The 26,983-nt window shown below is 41.7% G+C and overlaps 1 protein-coding gene across 8 annotated transcripts in view; it reads left to right on the top strand.

Moving 5' to 3' along the window:
- Positions 1-26,531, top strand: part of BRPF3 (bromodomain and PHD finger containing 3) — a 238,296-nt gene extending 211,765 nt beyond the window's left edge. For 7 of the 8 annotated variants that reach the window (XM_056557733.1, XM_056557737.1, XM_056557735.1 and 4 more), the window contains 5 exons: positions 12,097-12,181; positions 12,382-12,458; positions 13,210-13,304; positions 13,391-13,548; positions 25,678-26,531. In XM_056557733.1, coding sequence (XP_056413708.1) covers positions 12,097-12,181; positions 12,382-12,458; positions 13,210-13,304; positions 13,391-13,548; positions 25,678-25,864 — 602 coding nt within the window. In that variant the 3' untranslated portion in view covers positions 25,865-26,531. The remainder of the gene's footprint in view (positions 1-12,096; positions 12,182-12,381; positions 12,459-13,209; positions 13,305-13,390; positions 13,549-25,677) is intronic. The other variant, XM_056557734.1, reaches the window with a different exon arrangement.
- The last annotated feature ends 452 nt before the right edge of the window (positions 26,532-26,983 follow it).

The raw sequence follows: 26,983 nt of genomic DNA, 5'->3' as shown, positions 1-26,983 counted from the left end.
TCTCCCCCAATGAGTTTCACTCTCCAGGAGAATTTTCACACATTCAGTTTTTCCCCAGCGACTTTGGTCAATTGGTATGGGGCCTTATGAGAATGTATACAAAATGGATGCCAGACACGTAGCCATATGGTATGATTCCTATATCTTTCATATTATAGCATTTGATAATTATCGGTACCAAAAAGTCTGACAAGCTGGAATTTTCAAAATTTCATTTTTTTGCTGAATTTTCATTTTAATCTACTTTCTGTAACACAGTAGCTGTTGAGAAAGAAGTACAACTCAAGATTTATTCCCCAAATTCTGACGTATTTAGAAATATCCCATATATATAAAGCCTTTGTGTGCTACGTGTCTCAAACAGGCCTCAGACAGGTAGGTATGCTGTGTGGATTTTGGGGGCTTCTTTTATTTTAGGATATTTTGTTGGCATCATATAAAGTTGCATATAAAAAAACATTTTTGGGGGACAAGTTGATGCTTTCTTTGGAACCATTCTGGGGTACATGTGACACTCTAATCGTTCGTCACGCAGTATAAATGACATGTTAACTTTACTCTGCAGATTGATACGATTATGGCGATACCAAATTTATATTTTTATATTTTAGTTCATTTAGAGCTTAAAAACTATTTTTGTAAAAATAAAATTATGTTTAAGTCGCCATATTCTGTGAACCATAACTATTTTTTCACAGACGCAATTGTGTGAGGACTCTTTTTTTGCAGGATGGTGACGTTTTTGGGGGGACTATTTTTGGGTGTGTTTTAGGATGTATTTTATATATACTTAATTTTATTATTTTTATATATTTTTTTCTAGTTTCTTTATTTTTTAAATCACATTTTACTTTTTTTTTTTTTTTTTTACTATTATACACATAATTCAATGGAGTACATATATATATATATACACATGTACTGTACTGCATTGAATTATGTCTATGTCTGTCAGTTTTACACTGACAGGCATAGGATAGATTAGTCTCTACCTTAGGAAGAGACTGATCTGCTCCTGTTGCTAAGACACCAGAGGCCACTGTCAGGCCTCCTGTTGCCATGGCAACCATTGGCGCTCTGTTTTCACTTTGCAGAGCGCCATTCGGTGACTAAGGGAGCTCCCTCCCTATGTAACCCTAACAGAGGCTGCGGTCACAGTGACCACAGCATCTATAGGGTTTACTCAGAATTGGAGTACAGCTCTTAAGTCATCCCTAATCATAGTTACATAGTTAGTACGGTCGAAAAAAGACATATGTCCATCAAGTTCAACCAGGGAATTAAGGGGTAGGGGTGTGGCGCGATATTGGGGAAGGGATGGGATTTTATATTTCTGCATAAGCATTAATGTTATTTTGTTCCATGAATGTATCTAATCCTGTTTTAAAGCTGTTAATTGTTCCTGCTGTGACCAGTTCCTGAGGTAGACCGTTCCATAAATTCACAGTCCTCACGGTAAAGAAGGCGTGTCGCCCCTTGAGACTAAACTTTTTCTTCTCCAGACGGAGGGAGTGCCCCCTCGTCCTTTGGGGGGGTTTAACCTGGAACAGTTTTTCTCCATATTTTTTGTATGGGCCATTAATATACTTATATACGTTTATCATATCCCCCCTTAAACGTCTCTTCTCAAGACTAAACAATTGTAACTCCTTTAATCGCTCCTCATAGCTAAGATGTTCCATGCCCCATATTAGTTTAGTCGTGCGTCTCTGCACCCTTTCCAACTCCGCAGTGTCCCTTTTATGGACAGGTGCCCAAAACTGAACAGCATATTCCAGGTGAGGCCGTACCAATGCTTTATAAAGGGGGAGTATTATGTCCCTGTCCCTTGAGTCCATGCCTCTTTTGATACATGACAATATCCTGCCGGCTTTGGAAGCAGCAGCCTGACATTGCATGCTATTCTGTAGTCTGTGATCTACAAGTACACCCAGATCCTTCTCTACCAGTGACTCTGACAGTTTAATCCCCCCTAAGACATACAATGCATGCAGGTTATTAGTACCCAGATGCATAACTTTACATTTATCCACATTGAACCTCATTTGCCAAGTGGATGCCCAGACACTTAATCTATCCAAGTCATCTTGTAACTTATGCACATCCTCTATAGACTGTACCGTGCTACAAAGCTTTGTGTCATCTGCAAAGATAGAAACAGAGCTGTTAATACCATCCTCTATATCATTGATAAATACATTAAACAACAGCGGGCCCAGTACTGAACCTTGGGGTACACCACTAATAACCGGGGACCAATCAGAGTACGAATCATTGACCACCACTCTCTGGGTACGATCCATGAGCCAGTGTTCAATCCAGTTACAAACTAAAATTTCCAAACCCAAAGACCTTAACTTACCTGTCAGACGTCTATGAGGGACAGTATCAAACGCTTTAGCAAGATCCAGAAACACTATATCCACAGCCATTCCTCTGTCAAGGCTTCTACTCACCTCTTCATAAAAGCAAATTAGATTGGTTTGACAACTTCTATCCTTAGTAAACCCATGCTGGCTATCACTTTTAATACAATTATCCCCTATGTATTCCTGTATGTAATCCCTTATAAGTCCTTCAAACAATTTACCCACAATGCACGTTAAACTTACCGGTCTATAGTTTCCTGGGGAAGACCTAGAGCCCTTTTTGAAGATTGGCACCACATTCGCCTTGCGCCAGTCCCTTGGCACAATACCAGACACCAGAGAATCTCTAAATATCATGAACAGGGGTACAGATATTACTGAACTTACCTCTCTAAGAACTCTTGGGTGTAGTTCATCCGGCTCTGGGGATTTGCTTACATTTATATCACTTAACTTACCTTGTACCATCTCTACATTAAGCCAGTTCAGTACATTACATGATGTGTTACCAGCACTGACCTGGCCAATGTCAGCTCCTTCTTCCATAGTGTATACAGAACTAAAGAACCCATTCAGTAGCTCCGCCTTCTCTTGATCGCCCGTGACAACCTCCCCATTATCATTATTAAGGGGTCCTACATGCTCTGTCCTTGGTTTTTTTGCATTTATATATCTAAAAAAATATTTAGGATTAGTTTTGCTTTCTTTGGCCACCTGTCTCTCGTTTAGAATTTTTGCTGTTTTTATTACATTTTTACAGATTTTATTAAGCTCTTTGTACTGTTTAAATGTTATCGCTGACCCATCAGATTTGTATTTTTTGAAGGCTATTTTTTTGTTTTTTATTGCTCTTTTAACATCATGTGTCAGCCATGTAGGATTTAGTTTTAATCGTTTATATTTTTTCCCCTTTGGTATATATTTAGCTGTATAGTTATTTAGAGTTGATTTAAAGATGTCCCATTTACCTTCTGTATCAGTATTTGACAACACCTCCCCCCAGTCTTTGTCCTGTAGTGCAGCCCTCAGCCCAGGGAAGTTTGCCTTTTTAAAGTTATATGTTTTTGCCTTCCCCGCCTGTCTTTGTTTTCTACATTTTAAGTCAAAAGTAACTATATTGTGGTTGCTATTACCAAGGTTTTCCCGCACAGTTACATTACCAACCAGCTCTGCGTTGTTGGAAATCCAACAAGGCATCACTTCTTGTTGGGTCCTCCACAAACTGGCCCATAAAATTATCCTGCAATAAATTTAGGAATTGTCGCCCCTTTGTAGTTTTAGCCAACCCCGGACCCCAATCTATATCTGGATAGTTAAAATCTCCCATTATTACCACTGTACCTGCCCGGGCGGCCCTCTCTATTTGTTTATGAAGCCGTGATATTAGGGGGACTGTAGATTACACCAAATATTATTTTTTCAGTATTTCCCTCCTTTTGTAATTCTACCCACAGTGATTCCACCTCCTCAGAATCATCACACACTATGGCATCGTTCACACTGACTTTCATACCACTTCTTACATACAGACAGACTCCACCACCTTTTCTGTTCATTCTATCCTTGCGAAACAATGTAAACCCCTGCAGATTGACAGCCCAGTCATGCGAGGAGTCCAGCCATGTCTCAGTGACCCCAACTATATCAATATGTTCCTCCAGTATCAAGGCCTCAAGCTCCCCCATTTTATTTGCTTGGCTTCTGGCATTTGTGAACATACACTTTACATTTCCATCCTTTATGTTATTGGGGTTAATGGGATTCAAGGGTGTAAGTTTTATTTTCCTATGAAGCCTATTCCTATTAACTATTCTAACCCCTCCCTCCGCTCCACCCCCAGGTACATTTATAATTCCCACCTCTCTATCTACACTATCTTCCCCCTCTTTGCTGTAGGTTCCCTCCCCCCAAGTCCCTAGTTTAAACACTCCTCCACCCTTCTAGCCATCTTCTCCCCAAGCAAAGCTGCACCCTCCCCATTGAGGTGCAGCCCGTCCCTACGGTAGAGCCGGTAACCGACAACGAAGTCAGCCCAGTTCTCCATGAACCCAAACCCTTCCTTCCTACACCAGCTTCTGAGCCACTTGTTTACCTCCCTGATCTCCCGCTGCCTCTCTGGTGTGGCTCGTGGTACTGGTAGTATTTCAGAAAATACTACCTTGGAGGTCCTTGCCTTAAGCTTGCGGCCTAAGTCCCTGAAATCATTTTTAAGGACACTCCACCTACCTCTTACTTTGTCGTTGGTGCCAATATGTACCATGACTGCTGGGTCCTCTCCAGCCCCGCCCAGAAACCTGTCAACCCGATCCGCGATGTGCCGATCAGACAACACACTGTTCGGCGATCCCGGTCTTTGTGACAGATTGTCCTGTCTGTCCCCCTAATAATTGAGTCCCCCACCACTAGTACCTGTCTGGCCTGCCCTGTACTCCTCCCTCCCTCCTTACTGGAGCAGACACCCCCCTGGCGGTCAGAGGCGGTATCCTGCTGCAGTTTTGCTAGCTCTGTAATGGCATCCCCCTCATCTGCCAAGCGGGCAAACTTGTTGGGGTGTGCCAGTTCAGGACTAGCCTCCCTGACACTTTTTCCCCTACCCCTCTTTCTAACTGTAACCCAGCTAACTGCCTGACTGTCCTGCAACTCCGTCCCACTGTCCTCCCCCACCTCTATTCCCGAGAGTGCCTGCTCAGTGAGCACGAGACTCCTCTCCATGTTGTTAATGCTTCTCATTGTTGCCCCTCTAGATGCAGGATCTGGGCTTCCAAACGGACAACTAGCACACATCTCGCACAACAATATGCACCCTCAAACTGTTGTTCAAGGATTGCATACATTGAACAGGATGTACATTGGACTGCATTTTCCAACATGGAGGCCATCTAGTTATGGGGATGTCACAAATGTATAGGGAAAAAACAGAATGACACTTAACATTTTTTTGTAGACCTTGTGGGTTCAGAAATTAACACTCACAGCGATCTCAACCTCCTGCTTTCAAACTCCTGTTTTTGTAACTCCTCTTTCACGCCCCCTGTTACACAGCAACACTCAGAAGAGCAAGCTCTCAATAAGAGTCCCAAGCTAAGATTTATACACCTGTGCCCAATCTACTCCTCCTCCCCCTAGAGGTGGAACAGAGAAAAAAAAAAATGAAAAAGGGTGTTTAAACTCTAACAGTTATCCCACTATGTGCAAAAGAGAAAAACTTACCCAAAATATGAATGTGGGCTATAGGCAGTCGCACCCACTCCACAGATTCACTCCGCACAACAGATAATCACAGTTTTTGTAACTCCTCTTTCAATGTATCTGATTTTGCCGGGAAGAGGTTAAATGCATAAGGCTAATAGTTGTAGCGAGCCAGTGACAGGAATGGTGGTCAGGGATAAGTGTCAGATTGCGGGCGGTCTCTGGCTTTCTGCATGAATACACTACAGCTCGAAAGATGCATGGAGGGGGTGTGTTGGCCACAGCTTCATGTGATGGTCAACACACCTCCATTCATGAGGAGAACCGGGGTGCATTACAGAAGATTGCAGGGGGTCCCAGTGGTCGGACCTCCGCAAACTGACACTTATCCCCTATCCAGCAGATAGGGGATAAGTTTTATTATACTGCATAACTCCTTTACTAAACATATTGTTGACTCCTGTGGTACCCCACTTGAAATTGTCATCCAATCAGAATGTTTCATTGACAACTACTGTTTCCTATTACTAAGCCAGTAGCCCTCCCCTTGTCCCAGCATTTTATGTAGTAACCTTTTGTGTGGCACAGGTGTCTTATGGGATAAATGGGACCTGAAGAAGAAGGATGAACCTTTGAAACGCATTTTCCCATTTATCCGGCATGTTTTATGAACTAATAAAGCCTGCTTTTGTACACAACTCTCGGGTGTGCACCTTATAGCCGAAATCTGATTTTTCTGTCGGAGTTCTGCGGTAGCCTCGTCAGGTTTTCCCAGAACAAGCTGTTTCCTCCTGATGTAACAAGGCATTGGCCCCACTGAGCAAAGCGCACACCCCCGGCAGACTCATGTCCTAGTGACGTGAGAAATATGACCTTTACATATTTATCACTGGGCAGGCTGACCGGTGAATATTGAGGAGGCAGGTCAGCGCGGTGAGCCGGCTCCCCGTCTCTATTGTGCACCGCAATACCAAGGATTGAATAAACAGCTATTAATCTACAACTACTACACCAATTAATGTAAGTAACCCCTTTTTTTTTTTAAACTGTTCACCCGCTCAGTTAAGCTGAGTTAAGCTGTTAACTCAGTGTCTTGAGTGAACAGGCTGTCAGTTTCTCTAACACAATCAATATTCTTTAACCTCTTACGACGCAGGGCGTATGTATATGCCCTGCATCCTGAGTCTTTAAGGACGCAGGGTGTATCCATACACTCGTGGGAATTCCGATCCCTGCCGCTCGCCGGGCGGGGACCGGACCGGGTGACTGCTGATATTTATCAGCAGGCACCCTATGCAAACCCCTGGAGGTGTTTCAGACCTGCAATTTGCGGCTCTTTTGGGTCAATCGGGTCTCTGGTGACCCGGAAAAAAGGGTGAATGGGGCTGTCCGAGACAGCCCCATTCACCCTTACCCAGCAGGAGTGAGGTGGCACAGGTGCCGCCACACGATGACGTCATTGATCTGTCGGAACGACCGACCAATCACGGACCTGCTGGGCGGCGATCGGGGCTGGCGGGGGTCTACTACCTTCACCTGGTCCGGCAGTGGTCCCCTCAGGATCGGTGGCGGGGGTCCTAGTGGCAGGAGCGGTCATGGTCCCGGCGGTGCATGCGGAAGGAAACAGCAGGAGGTGAGGCCTGTTCACCTCCTGCTGTTGCTTAGCAATAATTTGCAGCATGCACAGCCAAAGGGCATGCTGGGAGTTGCAGTTTTGCAACAGCTGGAGTTCCAACTACAACTCTCAGCATGCCCTTTGGTAGTCTGTGCATGCTGGGGGTAGTAATTATGCAACAACTGGAGGCACATTTTTCTATGAAAAAGTGTGCATCCAGCTGTTGCATAACTACAACCCCCAGCATGCACAGACTACCAAAGGGCATGCTGGGAGTTGTAGCAGTGTGCCTCCAGCTGTTGCAAAACTACAACTCTCAGCATGCCCTTTGACTGTCAATGCATGCTCATTGTTGCAGTTTTGCAACAGCTGGAGACACATTGGTTGTGTTACCTAACTCAGTGTTTTGCAACCAGTGTGCCTCCAGCTGTTGCAAAACTACAACTGCCAGTATGCACTGAGAGACTGTACATGCTGGGAGTTCTGGTTTGGCAACAGATGGATTAAGTTAATTAACAAACTCTGTGTTTTGCAACCAATGTGCCTCCAGCTGTTGCATAACTACAACTCCCAGGGTACATTAACACAGGCGGGTTTACAGCAAGTTATCTGCTGCAAGTTTGAGATGCGGCAAATTTTCCGCTGCAGCTCAAACTCCCAGCGAGAAACTCATTGTAAACCTCTGCCCGTGTTAAGGTACCCTAAAAACACTACACTACACCTACACCAAATAAAAAAGTAAAACACTACATATACACATACCCCAACTAGGGATCGACCGATATCGTTTTTTTAGGACCGATACCGATAATCGGTGCAGGTTAGGGCCGATAGCCGATAACTTATACCGATATTCCGGTATAAGTTATCGGCTATTTAACCCCCTGCGACACCGCTGCAGATCATTGATTTAAAGCGGGCGCTTTAAATCAATGATCTGCAGTGGCTTTTGCGGGGCCATAGGCCGCCACCACCCGCTTCTCTCCCCCTACCTGTCAGGGTGGTCCGGGCCATCCATCCTTCCTTCCTGTAGTGTCCGGGGGCATTCCGGGTGAAGAGTGAACCGGTCCGGGCTGTCCTTCTTCTCCGGCGGTCATCTTCTCCACTCCGGGCAGGCTCCGGCCTAGTACGCTGCATAGACGCCGCTGCGCAGTGACGCCCGTGCGCAGCGACGCACCTGACGTCACGGCGTAGCGGCGTCTATGCAGTGTACTAGGCCGGAGCCTGCCCGGAGTGGAGAAGATGACCGCCGGAGAAGAAGGACAGGCCGGACCGGTTCACCCTCCACCCGGAATGGCGCCGGACACTACAGGAAGGAAGGATGGATGGCCCGGACCACCCTGACAGGTAGGGGGAGAGAAGCGGGTGGTGGCGGCCTATGGCCCCGCAAAAGCCACTGCAGATCATTGATTTAAAGCGCCCGCTTTAAATCAATGATCTGCAGCGGTGTCGCAGGGGGTTAAATAGCCGATAACTTATACCGGAATATCGGTAGGAAGGAAGGATGGCCCGGACCACCCCCATTACGGGTAAGTTAAAATTTTTTATTGACTCGGAGGGTGGTGGAGGGGCCCGAACGGTATAGCGGTATGGGCAAAAATCCATACCGGTATACCGCCCAGCATCACGGTGAGGGGTGGCGGGCGGGGTGCGGGGCATTATCGGCTTGCCGACACCGATAATGCCCAAAATCGTGATTATCGGCCGATAATATCGGCCATACCGATCCCTAACCCCAACACAGAACCCGCAACCCCCACCACCCCCACCCCCCCAATGGAAAAAAAAACGTCTTGTACGGCACTGTTTCCAAAACGGAGCCTCCAGCTGTTTAAAAACAAAAACTTCCAGTATTGCCGGACAGCCACTGACTGTCCAGGCATGCTGGGAGTTTGACAACAGCTGGAGACACCCTGTTTGGGAAACACTGCCGTAGGGTATTTATGTGGTGGATTCAAATCCCCAATTTAGGCCTCAAATGCGCATGGCGCGCTCTCACTTCAGAGCTCTGTCGTATTTCAAGGCAACAGTTTAGGGCCATATATGGGGTATCTCCGTACTCGGGAGAAATTGCGTAACAAATTTTGGGGGGCTTTTTCTCCTTTTACCCCTTATGAAAAGGTAAAGTTGGGCTCTACACCAGCATGTTAGTGTAAAAAAATATATATATATTTTTACACTAACATGCAGGTGTTGCCCCATACTTTTAATTTTCACAAGCGGTAAAAGGAAAAATAGACCCCCAAAATTTGTAACGCAATTTCTCCTCAGTACAGAACTACCCCATATGTGGGCGTAAAGTGCTCTGCGGGCGCAAGACATGGCTCAGAAGTGAGAGCGTGCCATGTACATTTGAGGTCTAAATTGGTGATTTGCACATTGTTGGCTGATTTTACAGCGGTTCTGACATAAACGCAAAACAATAAATACCCAGACGTGACCCCATTTTGTAAACTACACCCCTCAAGGAATGTAACAAGGGGTATAGTGAGCCTTTACACCCCACAGGTGTTTGACACATTTTCGTTAAAATTGGATGGGAAAACAGAAATTTTTATTTTATTTTTTTTAACTAAAATGCTGGTGTTATCCTAAAGGCTCACCGGACCCCTTGTTACGTTCCTTGAGGGGTGTAGTTTCCAAAATAGTATGCCATGTTTGGGTTTCTTTGCTGTTCTGGCACCATAGGGGCTTCCTAAATGTTACATGCCCCCCAAAAGCCATTTCAGAAAAACTCACTCTCCAAAATCCCATTGTGGCTCCTTCACTTCTGAGCCTTGTAGTGCACCCACAGAGCACTTGACATCCACATATGAGGTATTTCCTTACTCGAGAGAAATTGGGTTACAAATTTTGGGGGGCTTTTTCTCCTTTTACCCCTTGTAAAATTTGAAAAACTGGGTCAACAAGAACATGCGAGTGTAAAAAATGAAGATTTAGAATTTTTCTCCACCTTGCTGCTATTCCTGTGAAACGCCTAAAGGGTTGACACACTTTCTGAATGTCATTTTGAATACTTTGGGGGGTGCAGTTTCTATAATGGGGTCATTTACGGGGTATTTCTAATATAAAGGCTCCTCAAATCCACTTCAAAACTGAACCGGTCCCTGAAAAATTCCAAATTAGAAAATTTTGTGAAAAATTTGAAAATCGCTGCTGAACTTTGAAGCCCTCTGATGTCTTCCAAAAGTTAAAACATGTCAACTTTATGATGCAGACATAAAGTAGACATATTGTATTTGTGAATCAAAATATAATTTATTTTGAATATACATTTTCCTTACAGACAGAGAGTTTCAAAGTTAAAAAAAATGCTACATTTTCATGAAATTTGGGGATTTTTCACCAAGAAAGGATGCAAGTAACAACGAAAATTTACCACTATGTTAAAGTAGAATAAACAATCACGAAAAAACGATCTCGGAAGCAGAATAATTGGTAAAAGCATCCCAGAGTTATTGATGCATAAAGTGACAGTGGTCAGAATAGCAAAAAAGGGCTCAGTCCTTAAGGTGAAGGAGTCCTTAAGTGGTTAAATTGTCATCTTCTGACACCTATAATGTTTACATTTTTATGTATGGGGCTGTATGAAGTCTCAGTCTCTGCACCGTGATCTTCAGTTTTTAAGTACAATTTTTGTTTAGATTAAACTTTTTGACCACTTTTTTATTCATTTTTTTCTGATATAGGATGTGACCAAAAATCTGTATTTTTGGCATTTGGTAATACAAAAAATGTTAAATTTAATTTTTTATTTTGTAAAATAACATAAGGGTGATTTTATTTGTATTATTCTAGGGGCTTTTAAGTAATTTTAGAATTTTCTCTTATTATTTTACGCTTTTTACATCTCCATGGGGGACTTTTAGATTACATTCACTGTAAAATGCTATGCCTATTGTATAGCATTATACAGTGTGATCGGTGCTCCACTGATCATTTTAGCTCATCAGACCCCCCACGATCACTTTGGGGGGGTCCGATGAGCCCTCTGTCATTTATACCTTTTGATGCCGTTATCGGGTTAATGACAAGGAGCAGCGATGTTGCACTTTCTGTTGTGTTAACCAGGTGAGATATGCTCGAGAATTTTACATCATCCCTACTCATGTCATCTTGCATTGGATTTTCTTGAGTAAATACAGTAGAGAAGAATTTAGTAGATTGGCCTTATTGTAATCCTCCTCCACCATAACATTTTTAGCTTAATGTTTCTTATTTTGAGTTTTCTTTAATGTCTTTGCAAGTTATTTTGTCTGTTGCAATTTTTGCTATTTTGTTTTTTGTTTTCTTCTCCTTATACCTTTTTAATGCTTTTATACTGCCTTCTTGTTTCAGTAATGTGAAATATGTTTATTCCCATAGGGTATGTGTCAATCACAAGATGCTCTTAAAATTGTCCTTTTAGCTTGTGTATTTTTATTACTGAGGGCACTGTCCTGTCTCTTAGTTGTGATGCTTAGTTCTGATGCTTGAAGGGGTACTCTGCCCCAGACATCTTATCCTCTATCCAAATGATAGGGGGTAAGATGTCTGATGGCAGGGGGTCCGGCCGCTGGGACCCCCCAGACATTTATGTTCAGAACGCCAGGGTCAGGCGGCCATGGTCGTGACTTCATGCCCCCTCCATTCATATCTATAGTGACTACTGTGGTCCTTCATCACGCCCCCTCCCATAGACATGAATGGAGACATTGTGACGTGACCAAGGTCGCCTGAACCCGGTGTTATGAACATAAATGTCCAGAATGTCTTGGTGCCGGCTCTGAGATCGTGGGGGGTCCCAGCGGTCAGACCTCCCTGCCATCAGATGGAGTGCACCTAGAAACACTGTCAATGATGGTCCATTTAATTATTTTTTTTATAGGAATGTAACACATTAGTAACTTGTTACCTACATTTTTTATTTTTTTTTTACCACAGAAGCCACTAATGGAGTTGCAGGAATTCGTTTAGATTCAGTTAAGAGTTTTGAATGCACTGGAGAATTAACCTTATATAACTCTGGGTAGGTAATGTCTGTCTACTCTTTAGTTTTTTCAATTAGCACAAATAAATATAAACTGATCACATCACTATTAGTCTAAACAATATTATCATTTACAATAATATTTTTAATCAGATCCATCTGTTATGGATGTTTAGGAAGAGAACTTCAGTACATGTAAGCTTACTCTATTTGTTAGTAAATGCTGTTTGTTTTTTCAGCAGTTTGGCTCCTCTAGGAAAACCAGCACTCTCACACATACCTCTGCTTGAAACCATGAATTGTGATGACAATCGAGGTAAGCAATTAAAATCAGTAGTACAGTGTTAGAAAATAAACCTCAAAAGGGTTACTATAGTTTCAAAAGATTTATACAACCTGTTTTTTTTAATTTTTTATTATTATTCCTTTAGAGTGGTCAAAAGAGGATTTTTGGCCTCTCATTTACTGTTATTGAATCTCTCAAAGAACGCTACTCCCGCCTCTTCATGGTGCATAGCTAATTCTTATTCTCTCCATCTAAGGAGGCAAGACCATAGCTGGGTTGTTTGCCAATAGAACAGCACATACACCTCCCTGCTACATCATGACCAGTTCTGTTGAAAGTGCCCTTACTTTATGAATCACATAGGCTACCACATAGAGGGAAGTTGTTTGAAACAGTTACCATTTAACCATTGTATAATGAAAAAGTCCTATAATTTTACACTAATAGACAACATGACTTTTTCATTGAATTCTCTTTTTTTTATTGTTAACTTACTTATAAGAGAAAGTTCTCACAGCAATATTAGTTGTGCACATGACCATGCCAGATGTTTTTTCTATTTAAAGTAAACGGAAGTGGTCCCCATTCAATTAATGCTATTAGATATGCTGAAAAATGTGCAAAATCAACACAAAGTATATTGGAAAATGATATGTATTTTTTTTCCTCACACATTAAATAAGCTTCAGATACTAAAGCAGTAGTAACCCAAGGTGTTTCATTGATCCTTAGTTTCAAAATGTTTTCAAATTTTTCTTAAACTGTGCATCTTACTTAACAGAAAGCTGCCGGATGTCATTTGAAAGTTGCACAGAACTTAAACCCCTTCAGTTAGTTTGGGCTAAATGTCGTGGCTATCCTTCTTATCCTGCCTTGGTAAGAGAAACATCTCTTGTTAAATGTGAACCTTGAAATTCTAAGCATGGGATTCACTATTTGTTTTTTTCTTTTTATTATTTCAGATTATAGACCCCAATATGCCTAGGGAAGGCTTACTTCACAATGGAATACCTATTCCTGTACCACCGCTAGACGTCCTGAAGCTGGGGGAACAGCGGCAGCTGGAAAATGCTGGACAGAAACTCTTCCTGGTTTTATTTTTTGACAATAAAAGAACATGGTGAGAAAGCTATTTTGTAACAATATCTTGCTCTACCAGGTACTAAAGTGTGTAAACCTATTTAAATGGGGATAATGCAGTGTTTTTATTGCGTCATTACTCTATGGCAGAATTTTTGTAGATGTTTCTAAAACTGAAAATGGGGTTGTTTCTGCATGCCTTATTCAAATGAAAAAAAAAAAAAAATTGCAAAAGCTAATTACCGTAAATCAAATCTACCATGTGTGTATATACAGATTTTGTTTTATTAGGGGACTCTGTAAGGCTTGTTTTCGTTTTCATTAGGTCTTCTGCATTGCAGTGCATTGCTCTGTAACCACTCTCTTCTGGCAGGATGTACTAATATAGCAGATCTGGAGGTCTCTACTGGGTCTCTGGCTGCCATCCCCTAAATGCCTTATTGACCACAACATCAACCTGAGAGCTAGCTTCAGACCTGGCCATACCACTTGGCATGTATGGAGGGGACATACCTCCCATCACCCCTCCATACTCCCCACCAGACATTTTGACATACATATTTGGAAAGGGTTACATAATATTCAGAATAGACATGAATCAATTATATTTAACCTATAGCCTTACTGTTGAAAAGATAGACAGTAAACTCTTATGAGGAAGATGTCACTTGTCCCATTGTAGGAGAAATATTCCCTTCCAACTCCAGAGAAGGCAATCAGAATCAACACCTGAAATTTTGTATTTGTAACTTGTAATATATTTTTCAAAGTATCTGGGCTCCTCATGAACTTGTTTAGGAAATCAACAATCACAACAACATGTGGAAGAGTTCCATAGTTTTACTTATCTTACAGTAAAGAATCTCTATCTTTATTGTGGATAAATCATCTTTTTCTTCTTCTTTTCCTCTAGATGCAATATTTGCAATATCTATGCAATACTTGACAAAGAGGTTAAATATAAAATAACAAAAATGTATTTATGTTAAATTCCCCGTCCTGAGAATGGGTAGAGAAATATTAGAATTTTTTTTTCAGTATTTAAATATATTTTAAGCAGTTTAGACTTTTTCTTTGCTTGGTTGCTGTGCACAGTGTTTCTTGCTAAACAAACAGTTTCACAAGTCATGGACTTAGAATACTATTTGTAAAATATAAAAATCGACGCAAACCCCAGTCATCATCATATTGTTTCTTATATTTTCCAGTAGGGCATGGAGGCATACAGGCTTTATTTGGCATTATGCAGCATATTTGTCCACAGATTTGCATACTCGTAGGTTGTCAAAGCTGATATTCCAGCTGAACCCACAAATGCTCAGTTTTTTGTTTTTTTCAAACAAAAATGTTTATTATTGTAAAAAATAAACAGTATGAGAGATACAGCATTGGTAAGTACAACAGAGCAGTAATGTCGAGCCTTAGTATACCTCAATAACAGTAAAGCATAAAACATACAGAATTACTAAGAGTATTAAACTGTCTTCAAAAAACATCAGGGTTAGGTCATTGCATTATTGATACCATATCTATTGATACCATATCTAATGAGCCATCATAACTCAGAGAATGACAAAAACATCAAAAAAGGATAAGGGAAAAAAGGGGGGGGAGGGGTCAGAGAAGTAGCAGAGCAGGGGGCAAGCAGGGGAGGAACAAACAAACATTAAGAGTAGGGTTGTAGAGAGCAGGGCACTCACCGCAAATGGAGACTCCAGCCTAAGCACTCGAAGGAAACCTCAGTTTGGGGAGGAATGCAATCTCACATCTCATAAACTATCCCTAGCTATGTAGAGGGGAGTGTCAATGAAGGCTAACCAGGGCTGCCAGATTGATATGTATTTTTCCAGTCTGCCATATGAGTCTGCCATCAACTCCTCCATCCGGCACAAGAAGAGAACTTCCTTGTACCATTCCGAGATGGTCTGAGGGAGGGGATTCTTCCAGTGTCTGGGGACAGGCCCGGCCGAACCAAGCGGCCACTTAGGCGCGGACAGGTCCGCAGCCGGGGGTGGGGCGGAAAAATGAACCTCTTTTTTTTTGGACATCCCTGCGGGCTGCTCAGTTGCGGATCGGGGTCGCCCGATAGCCCGGCCGCAGCCACTTTAAAACAGTGACCAGCGGCGGCTCCTGTGGGCCCGTACTCCTCCTGCTTTTTCTATTTTTCATATTTCCTTACCTGGCCGCGCTCGTCAGGCTCAGGTGACGCGTCGTGTCTACTGGCTGTGACGAGTGACGTCTCCTGCGGCTCCTCTGCACGGCGTCAGGGACGTCAATCGTCATTTCCTGCAGGGCACAGTTTTCTTCATTACACCCCAGCGCTGCCGGAAATGACGAGTGACGTCCCTGACGCGGGCAGGTAAGGAAATATGAAAAGTTTAAAAACACACATATTAAAGGGGTTATCCAGGGAAAAAACTATATATATAGATATATATATATATATATATATATATATATATATATATATAGATACCGTATGTATATATATAGATATATACATATATGTATATATATAGATATATATAGATATATATATATATATATATGCAAATCATAAAATGTTGCAGTATCTTGTAATACCTTTTATTTTTTATTTTTTTCATTTCAAAAGGTTTTTTATCTTTCATTAAACAACAGCAAAGGCGGATCTCGCCATAATAAACAAAAGTATCTTATGGTGGTAAAGCACTGAACAAAGTAAGATACAGTACAATACAGACAATAAACGAGCCAACATTAGGTCACAAAAGTGGGTCATTAGATCTAGAGCATCCACAATATTCATTGGCATCAGTGTATGGCAGCATGGAATTGAGAACATAAAAACATAAACAAAGAATTTGCAGACAGGCTAGTGTTTGTGCCTGTGAGGTAGTGCACACATCCACTCCACACAGAGAGTGCGTTTGTGTGTCATGGTCCAAGGCACAGATCCAGAGGGGGTAGAGAAAAGGAGGGACAGGGAAAGTGAGCGTAGAAAAAATAAAAGAACAGATTAGAAAAATGAAAGGGAAAAGAGCAAATCTAGAGCTCCGGCTTTAAGAAAAGTAATGGGGGCTGTGAATCCAGATGTCCCAGTTCGTAAGGAATGCAGAATCTCTAAAATTGGCCAGAGCATAGGTTCTTTCCATGCCACATGTAAAATTGACATGGGCTAGAATTTCGGACAGGGTAGGGGGGGCGCATGTTTTCCACTTCCTAGTCAGGAGAAGTTTAGTAGACATAAATAGATGAGCCATTACTGTTCTAGCATTGCATGGGTAGATTGACATATCTATCAATAGGAGGGCTGTGGCCGGGAGTAGAGGCACATCAAATCCCAGTAATTTAGTGCTAATTAGTTCAACCCCCTTCCACATAGGTCTGATCACGGGACAGTCCCAGAGTATATGTTTCAGGGAGCCTATAGCACCACACCCACGCCAGCACAACTGTGAAGAGGCGGGATAAATACGGTGTAACCGTTCGGGTGTGAAATACCAACGGAATATCGTTTTCAAAAGAGCCTCCCGATGATTCTTGCATTTAAACGTCTTTTTAATGAATGTGAAAGTCTCTTGCCACCGGTCAGAGGAGATTGAGACACCCAGCTCCAGTTCCCATCTGTGCATGTAAGGGAATGCATGTGTATTAGATCTATCCGCTAAAATATCATAAGAAAATGTAATGCCTTTGGTAGGGTTGTCAGAGTTTAGATACTTAAGCACTTTGTGAGGGATTTTTATAGCAGTCAATAATCCAGAACTAAGTGCGCTCCTGATTTGCAGGCTCTTATAAAATTCCTTATTGGAGAGGTGATATTTGTAGCTGATGTAGGGAAAGTGAACCGAGCCTGTGTCATCTAGAATGTCAGCAATAGAAAATATGCTGGAGTCAGTCCACGTTTTAATATCAAGGTCAGGAATTAGGAGACACAGATGGTGCAACAGAATGGCCGAGGACGGGCAAGGGGCTGCATCAGGGAAGTTCCCCAAACATGATCTCCAAATTTTGTCAGATACATCAATTGCCGTGATATGTGTCTTCGTTAACGGTGTATTAGACGCTATGGCCAACATTCTTGACTGCAAAGAACACTTAGGACTGAAGTGCTGTTCCAATTCTACCCAGAGTTTATCAGGGGTGCCTGCCCACCAATGTCTCATCTGATCTAAAATTGCTGCCTTATAATAGTCCTCAAAGTGAGGCCTACCCAGTCCACCATGTGAAGCATGCTGAGTCATTATACTTCTTGACACCTTCGGCTTCCTACCTTGCCAAATGAAGTTGTCAAACAGTCGGTTTAGAGAAACAAAGTAAGAATTAGGAATGGAGATAGGTAAGGTGCGGAATAAGTAGAGAAGTTTGAGGAGAAGTAGCATTTTGCACGCTGCGAGTCTGCCAGACCAAGATAGGATATGTTTAGAGTAAGACGTTAAGGAGGAAGTGAGCGTAGAAAGGAGAGGAAGAAAGTTCTTGCTGAAAAGATTCGAGGAAGGGGAGGTGAGTTGTATGCCCAGGTAGGAGACCGATTCCAGTTGCCAGTCCAGATTGTAGTCCTCACGGAGGGTGTGCAAAAGCTTAATCGGAATCCCCACTGGCAGTACTTGGGATTTAGACACATTTAATTTGTAGTAAGACAGGGCACTGAACTTGTCAATTAAAGAGAATAGAGCAGGCAGAGAAGAAGAGGGGTCCGTCAAAGAGAGAAGAATGTAGTCGGCGAAGAGTGCAAGTTTATGGGTGTTGTCAGCTATAGGGATGCCCCTAATGTCCGGGTTCAGCCTAATCGCCTGTGCCAGAGGTTCTATGGTGATCAAGAAAATCAAGGGGGACAAAGGACACCCCTGACGTGTGCCGCTGGACAATGCACCATTAGTGAACACACTAGCAACCGGATTAGAGTATAATGCTCTAATGGCAGTGACAATATTTCCTTCAAAGCCAAAGGCTTGCAATGCTGAGAATGCATATTGCCAGTTCACCCTGTCGAATGCCTTTTCGGCATCTAACGTCAAAAAAACCGCGGGGAGTTTCATTTTCTCACAATGTTGTAAGAGCGAAATCACCATCCTAGTATTATCCGGGGCTTGCCTCTCCAAGGTGAAACCTACTTGATCCTTATGCAGGAGTGCGGGTAATACGGGTCTGAGTCGAGCAGCCAAGATTTTAGCGTAGATTTTTGCATCTCCGTTAAGAAGGGAAATCGGTCTGAAGTTTGAAGTCTGATCTGTCGGTTTACCCGGTTTTGGGATCGTCGTGATAAGTGCATCCAACATGTCAGGGGGCAAAGATCCTGTAGTCATAGCTTTGTTAAAGACAGGGGTGAGATGGGGGAGAAGAGTAGGTAAGAAGCGTCTGTAGTATTCGTTGGGGAGTCCGTCTGGGCCGGGCTCTTTACTTGTCGGGAGAGAGTTTATAGCATCGGTCACCTCCTGGGCAGAGATAGGAGCATTAAGAGAGGAAAGCAGAGAAGGGTGTTGAGGGAAGAGAGAAAAGAGTCAATCATGCTTTGTTGAGGTTGTGGACAGGCAGGATTTTTAAGTTGTAAAGGCTCTCATAGTAGTCCCTAAACGCGTTAGCAATGTCCCTGGGTGCCGAATGAGGCTTCTGGGTTTTGGGTGTTTTAAGAATGGGATACACTGTTTATAGAAAGCTGGCTTCAACCTCCTAGCTAGGTGCGAACCCACTTTATTGTCTTGGGAATAAAATTTCACTTTAGAGCGGTGCATAGTCTTTTCATAATCATGTAGCAAAAGTCTCCGTAAGTGCAGTCGTTCCCTATTCAAGTGTTCGTTTCTATCATGATCAAACAAATGCTTTTGGAGAGCCTCCAAGGCAGCTATCTTATTCATAGACTCAACTTCAATTCTAGTTGTTTGCGCCTTTTCAGGGTGGCACCCAGTTGAATGAAGGAGCCGCGGATCACTGCCTTGTGGTCTAGCCAAACGGTTGTCTCATTAACATCAGGAGTGACATTGTGATGAAAATAGTCGAGTAGAGCATCAATAAGTGTGGTGGAATGTACCGTGTGCGCAATCAGGTGAGTGTTTGCACGCCACACAAAATCACTGTGATGAGACCGCGTGTCATGCAAAGTGATCTCTACTGGAGCGTGGTCTGACCACGTCCGCTGACCGGTGGCAGTCGTGTATGTCCTCTCAATGAGGGCTCTATCCACAAGTATCAGGTCAATCCTGGAGTAGGAATGAAATCTCCGAGAAAAATATGTGTAATCATATGTGGCTGCGTGGTGGAGACGCCAAATGTCAAATAAGTCATTGTCCCTCAGGAGACTATCGAGATAGAAGGTTCTACGAGAACCAGGGACAGATTGGTCCAAGGAGGGGAAGACAACAGAATTGAAGTCCCCGCAAAGGAGCAAGGATCCCCTTCGCAAGGGCTCTATTTTTTTCAACACTTTCCGTAGAAAACGTCCCTGCCCAGTGTTGGGAGCATATACGTTTACAATTGTGTAATCAACACTGTCTCTGGTGCAAACAACAATGATGTACCGGCTATCTGGATCTACAACTTGGAGGTGTAAAGTAACCGCTATGCGATCACTAAACGCCACCAATACGCCCCTTCGCTTTTTAACAAATGTAGAGGTGAGAACAATAGGGTAGTTTCTGTGGCGCAGAATTGGAGGGTTTTTGTCAGCCAGATGCATTTCTTGCAGGCAAACCACGTCTGCTAAAGCTTTGTCCACTTCTTGCCACATAAAGTTTCGTTTTTGAGGGCTATTTAAGCCGTTAACATTGTAGGATAATATCTTTAAGCCCATCTCAGTATGCAAAAAGGCAGGCAGTAGGTGAAAAGGAAAAAGAAGGGAAAGAGCAGAAAATAATGAAGGAGGAGAAGATATAGAAGGTGAATCTGTGCCTTACCGGACTAAGAGCTCGCTGATCACTGGGCCGAGCTGCAGCTTATGGGTAAAAAGAAGGAAAAAAAAAAAGGGGTTAGGGGAAAAAAAAAAAAGATAAATTAGCAAACAGTCAGGTCACAATAAATCAATAGAAGGTATGAGAAAAAAGAGATGACAATATAGTTAGAATAATAAAAAGGAAGGTGGGTACTACAGAATAGTGTGAACTAGAGAAATTTCAGCACACTACAACCAGGAAACGTGGCAAACAGAGAAAGATCAAAGAAGTAACATCACAATCTCTCTAGTTATGAACAATATACTGGATATAATCCAGGGGGAAGTAATCAGGTTGCGGTAAGTGTTTCTCCCTTCAGGGAGGAGTGATTCGGAGAGGTACGCAAATTGCGCACCTGGCATCCCCATTCCAACAGAGTCTCTAGTCCAGTTTCCACTGAGGTAAAGACATGCATTTTGTTGTGTTTGAGCACAAGAATCTTGGTCGAAAAACCCCATCTGTAGGGTATGTCAAGTCTGCGGAGTTCCGAGGTCAAAGGTTGCAAGTCCCATCTCGCCCGAAGTGTCGCAGCCGAAAGATCTACGAAGAGCTGGATATCCTCATAAGGTTCAGGTAGGTATTTAGGTTTCCTAGAGTACTGAAGGAGCAAGTCTTTAGTTTTAAACGTGTACCTTGCTAAGACATCTCAGGGTACATCATCAGGTAGCGATTTGGGCTTAGCGACTCTGTGTGCACGGTCAATACTGTACTCAAAGGAGTCCAAATCAGGCAAGAAATGGCGGGTCAGGTCTTGTACATATTTTGCTAACTGGGAGTTCGGGATGCTATCTGGTATATCCCGAAATGTTATATTATTTCGCCGGTTCCGATCTTCGGCGTCTATCACCTTGGCCTGTATGGCAGCTACTTTATCATCCAGGGTATTGTGCGCATCCACCAGACCGTTGTGCGCCGCAGCAAATGACGCCATTTTTTTTCTCTACGTGGTGTAACTTTTTACCAAGCGTGGACACTGCACCCTTTAGGGGAGCAAAGATGGAAGCAAAGTCTCTATTGATAGAAGAACGCAGTAATGTTATCATGTCTTTCAGGGAGCTTTCAGAAACAGCCTTATCAGAGGCTTGGTATGCTGCAAACAGCCACTCGCTCTCCCGCCACACCATCCTCCCATTCCAGTGCATCCCCCACAGTGAGCCTAGGTTTCTGTTTCACAGGGCTGATTCTAGGTGAGGAGCATGCCATCACTGGTGAATCGCTAGAAACATGCTGCAAGGCCGACACATCACCCGGTTCCAGCGGGAGGGTATCATCCCCAGCTGCCGACTCACCCCACAAGCTGTCTTCCATATCCACGGGGGCCTCCCAATTCAAGGGTAGTAGACAGTCTTTTGGAGTTCTGGAGGTAAGCGGGGCATCACCTACCTTGTCAGTGGGGGAGACGCTGGATCCGCGGGGCTGAGGGATCAGGGATCTCTGCATTCACGCTCCACTGCGCTGCGAGGCGGAGAGGCCGGCGCCATCTTTAAGCGACTCGTCTCTGTTCTTCCCGGCAGAGAAAAACTGTTTCAAGGAGCCGGAGTCCCCCGGATTATTGTACAGTTTCCTGCCCCTAATCGCCATCTCGGTCTTGGCTATCTCAGAAGGTGAGACTGTAGTCGCTGGCAGGCAATATAAGCTGTTTAGAGAGTGCTAGTGCCGGAGCTCAGCTAACACGCGGCCATTCAGTTCAGCGGCCAAGCCCAGTCCCCCTTGTAATACCTTTTTTATTGGACTAACAGCATTTTGTAGAGACAAGCTTTCGGGATTCCTCCCTTTATCAAGTCCAAAGCAAATTGAGATTTGCTTTGGACTTTACAAAATGCTGTTAGTCCAATAAAAAAGGTATTACAAGATACTGCAACATTTTATGATTTGCATCTGCATCACTGGACTAATACGGCTACTCAAATTTAATATATATATATATATATATATATATATATAGATATATATACATACATATATATACATATATATATATATATATATATATATATATACAGATATAGATATATCTTTCTATATCTTTATCATCTGGCTCCAGAAAGTTAAAGAGATTTGTAAATTACTTCTATTAAAAAATCTTAATCCTTGCAGTACTTATGAGCTGATGAAGTTGAGTTGTTCTTTTCTAAGTGCTCTCTGATGACACGTGTCTCGGGAACCACCCAGTTTAGAAGCAAATCCCCATAGAAAACCTCTTCTACTCTGTGCAGTTCCCGAGACAAGCAGAGATGTCAGCAGAGAGCACTGTTGCCAGACATAAAACAACAACTCAACTTCAGCAGCTGATAATTATTGAAAGGATTAAGATTTTTTAATAGAAGTAATTTACTAATCTGTTTAACTTTCTGGAGCCAGTTGAGATATATAAAAGTTTTTTCCTGGAATTACCCTTTTAACCTTTTCCTTATTAAAAGTTTAAATCACCCCCCTTTTCCCAAATTCCAATAAAAAATATATGAACATAATAAAAATAAACATATGTGGTATCGCCGCGTGCGTAAATGTCCGAACTATAAAAATATAAGGTTAATTAAACTGCACGGTCAATGGCGTGCACATAAAAAAATTCCAAAGTCCAAAATTGCGTATTTTTGGTCACTTTGTATACCTAATAATACATATAAAAAGTGATCAAAAAGTCAGATCAAAACAATCATGGTACCAATAAAAACTTCAGATCAGATCCGTATACAGAAAAAAAAAAAAAAGTTATAGGGGTCTTAAGAGGACAATTTTAAACATACTAATAATTTTGGTGCATATAACCTACAAGAAAGGACCAAATGTATGTCGGGGTAAAAAAATAGCCCCAAACAAAACGGCAAACCGCCGCCAATAATATTAACCTACAAAGAGCATCTGCTCAAATTCAGTAAAGAAGTGTCACAAAAATATAATCATAGAAAATTATGCTTTATTTGTACAAAAAAAATATTTATTTGATAACAAACCATGGATATGCCCATCCTCCCTTAAAAAAACATATACACATAAGACAATATAGCAGATGGGGGGAGCATCCTGGACAGACTATGTAATGATGAGAAATAAATCCGCACTCACAGGGGTATATGACTCTCAAAAGTCTGAGAAACAAATAGGTTTTCAATATTGCACTATGCCCATAGTGAAGATGTTAAAAAAATAGATTTGAGGTTAAAACTGTAAAAAGGTAGTTCTGTTTTTCTAATTTTGAGCACATACAAAAATCCAGACAATGAGAGAGATAAACATACACACATATATATCCAAACAGACCTTGTGACGCACGTACATTCTGCAGTGATTGATCGCCAAGATATAACAACTTACGCATCTCATTCGATCTCATGTACTAAATATTCTCAATATACTACTCCTTATGTGCAAAAAGGTATAAATAAGATTTTCTACTTCTATGATAAGGTGGCCAGTGCTCACAAGAAATTGCAACATAAAGTGCAGGGCATGGTACAATACAATATAGCAGCATATAACAGTGTTACAAAATCCAGGTATAAACAAGTGCAATATACCATACCAATCAGTCTGAGGTGCACAAGGTATGCTCCAGGATGTCCCACCACCTCACACTCCGACGCGTTTCGCCAAGCTTCCTTTAGGAGTCCTGTGAGTGCGGATTTATTTCTCATCATTACATAGTCTGTCCAGGATGCTCCCCCCATCTGCTATATTTTTTAACATTGTCTTATGTGTATGTGTAAATGTTTTTTAAGGGAGGATGGGCATATCCATTGTTTGTTATAAAATAAAATCATTTTTTGTACAAAAAATGTCATCTTTTTGTGACACTTCTTTATTGAATTTGGGCAGATGCTTTTTGTAGGTTAATAATTTTGTTGCATGTAGTGATTATTCTTTTTTAAGTAGTAAAATAAAGATAACCTATATATATTGGGTATCATTGTAACCGTATGGACCTACAGAATAAATATATGGTTTCATTTTTACTGAAAAGTGCACTGCGTAGAATCGAAAGCCCCAAAAGTTACAATATGGCGTTTTTTTTTTTTTTTCGTTTTTTGTTTTTTTTTCTCGTTTTTTGCCCCCCAATTTTTTTTTCTGACTTTGCCGTAAATTTTGTGGTGAATTGGATTGATGTCATTACAAAGTACAATTGGTGACGCAAAAAATAAGCCCTCATATGAGTCTGTAGGTACAAAATTGAAAGCGTTACTATTTTTAGAAGGTTATGAGGAAAAAATGAAAGTGGAAGAACCCGTGGTCCTTAAGGCGTTAAACTAGGTGAGACTTTATTATTTTTTTTTGGCACAGATCATTTGCCAGTAATGCCTTTCTTCACAGCACACACAGTGAAAGGTGACACCAGTATGTTGATAATACTGTATCTACCACCATTTACAGCAGTTCAGCATCTCCCTATTTCTTTAGAATGACCTCTGAAGAGGTCACAGAGTTCCGTAGTGTTTCCAATTCATCTGAAAGGGACAGGTTCTGTCTTTTGTTGTCTATGGTCCAAGATGACAGTCCCCATAATAATGCAAAAAAAAATGTAATTGCAATCAGAAGATAGAAACAAATTAGAAAAAAATATATATAATGTTTCAGTGTCTGTATCTAATAAGGAAAAAAATTCCAGGTGTTGGATTACCTTTTAAGGTAGGATTTTCCCTATATGAAAACCCCTTCTCCTTTCTTATTTGTATGGATGATTAGTTATAATTCTTCATTCCTATAAGTGAAACTTCTGCCATCTGCAAAGCACACACCTAATGTTTTTATTAGGGATAGACCGATTATCGGTTCGGCCCATATTCACGATTTTGAGCGTTATCGATATCGGCAACTACCTTGCCGATAATCAGATAATGCCCCGCCCCCCGCACCACAGATTATAGGTATCGGCCCTAAAAAATCAATATCGGTCGATCCCTAGTTTTTATGTACATTTCCTTTCTTCTTATGGCGATTTCCATCTCTAACCCTTCCCACCGCTCCGCCCCCTTTTTCATTACGTAGCCCCAGCTTTCCATCTACACTATTTTTCTTCAGCTTCTATATTGTAATCCCCCCCCCCCCCCCCCAAATCGCTAGTCATGAACCCAAACCCCTCCTTCCTACACCAATCTAGCTCCCTAATCTCCCTTTGCCTCTCTGGCTGTCTGGAGCTTGTCTGCCGTGTGTGTGTGTATAACCACTGCTCGGTCAGAATGGCCTTGGCAGTTACAACATTTCTATTTGGGTGCTTTATTTTTCAATAAGTGTATTTTGACATAATGTTTGTTTTCTTACAGGCAGTGGCTTTCTACAGATAAGGTTCTACCTTTGGGAACTGATGATACAGTGGACAAGCTAAAAATGTTGGAAGGCAGAAAGACAAGTATCCGCAAGTCTGTGCAGGTGGCTTATGATCGTGCCATGTCCCATCTGAGCCGTGTTAGAGGCTACCATCCATTTATAGCCTCAAACTACTTATACTAATTCTACTGATTCTGTAATAGGAAGTATTGTACACTTTTTTGTTATAGACGGCCTCGTATATAAAAACCAGTAGATAGAAGGTTTCAGAGTAGCCTGTCTGATTCCAGCTTTCATTTTTTAATTGCAGTTAAATAAATAAAAGAAAGCTGACTTTTTCCCTGGGCATCGCTACACTATTTATTTGCAAAGGTTTTATAAACAAGACCCTAGAGTTTTCTTGATGAATCCTAAAACCTATGTCTCCATGTGAATTTCACCTATCTTGCTGTTTACTAAGAAATCTTTCATACAGTGACCATTATGAGTTCTTTGTGCCAAATTACTGAACTGAACTGCATGTTATAGTAAACACCATACCCATGTCTATATGTAGAATAGTGTGACATGGTTTGCCTAATTTTTTCATTTTTTAAATGTGGTATGTTGCCAGATTTTAAAATTTACCAAAGCATACAATGAGTTACAAGCTTGTAAAATAATATAATACCCACTTCATATTTTATTACAAGTATGATTTTTGAATATTAGAGTTTAATTGGAACTGTCTATTTCACAGAGCTATATTATAAATAAATTGCTGGCTTCAAAAATATCATGAAATAGTTCATCTAAAATAAAGTTGGAAAAATATAACTTGCTTTATTAAATTGGATAATATGTGTGTGAATCAGAGTATTTGTCTGTGTACTTAATTTTTTTCATTATAGTTGATATAATGCATAATTATCTAAGTAGAGCTCATCATATGGTTTGTGAAAACTTGTCAAACCTGAAATGTTTTGTCCCCTTAGCCACAAATGGAGCTGAGGATTCTGGTAAAGCCTAAAATGTTACATTCTTTTGCACACACAACTATATTTACACTTTTATTTTTTTTATTTTTTTGTATTAAAGGAACTATATTTACACTTTTAATATAAAAAATAATTTGAAAAAACCACCCCCTAAAGGATGCATGGATTTTTCATCTTTGCACTTTAGTTTTTTCCTTCACTTCTTCTAATAGCCATAGCACTTTCAGTTTTCCACCTAAAAACCCATAAAAAGGCTTAGGATGACATCACTTTTTTTACCACAAAATCTATGGGAAAAAATTATAAGAACTTCCGTTTTTGCACA

Source organism: Hyla sarda, chromosome 2 (genome assembly GCF_029499605.1).
Source record: "Hyla sarda isolate aHylSar1 chromosome 2, aHylSar1.hap1, whole genome shotgun sequence".
NCBI lineage: Eukaryota > Metazoa > Chordata > Amphibia > Anura > Hylidae > Hyla > Hyla sarda.
The sequence above is the reverse complement of the archived record's forward strand: the minus strand, read 5'-3'. Positions and strand labels throughout refer to the sequence as shown.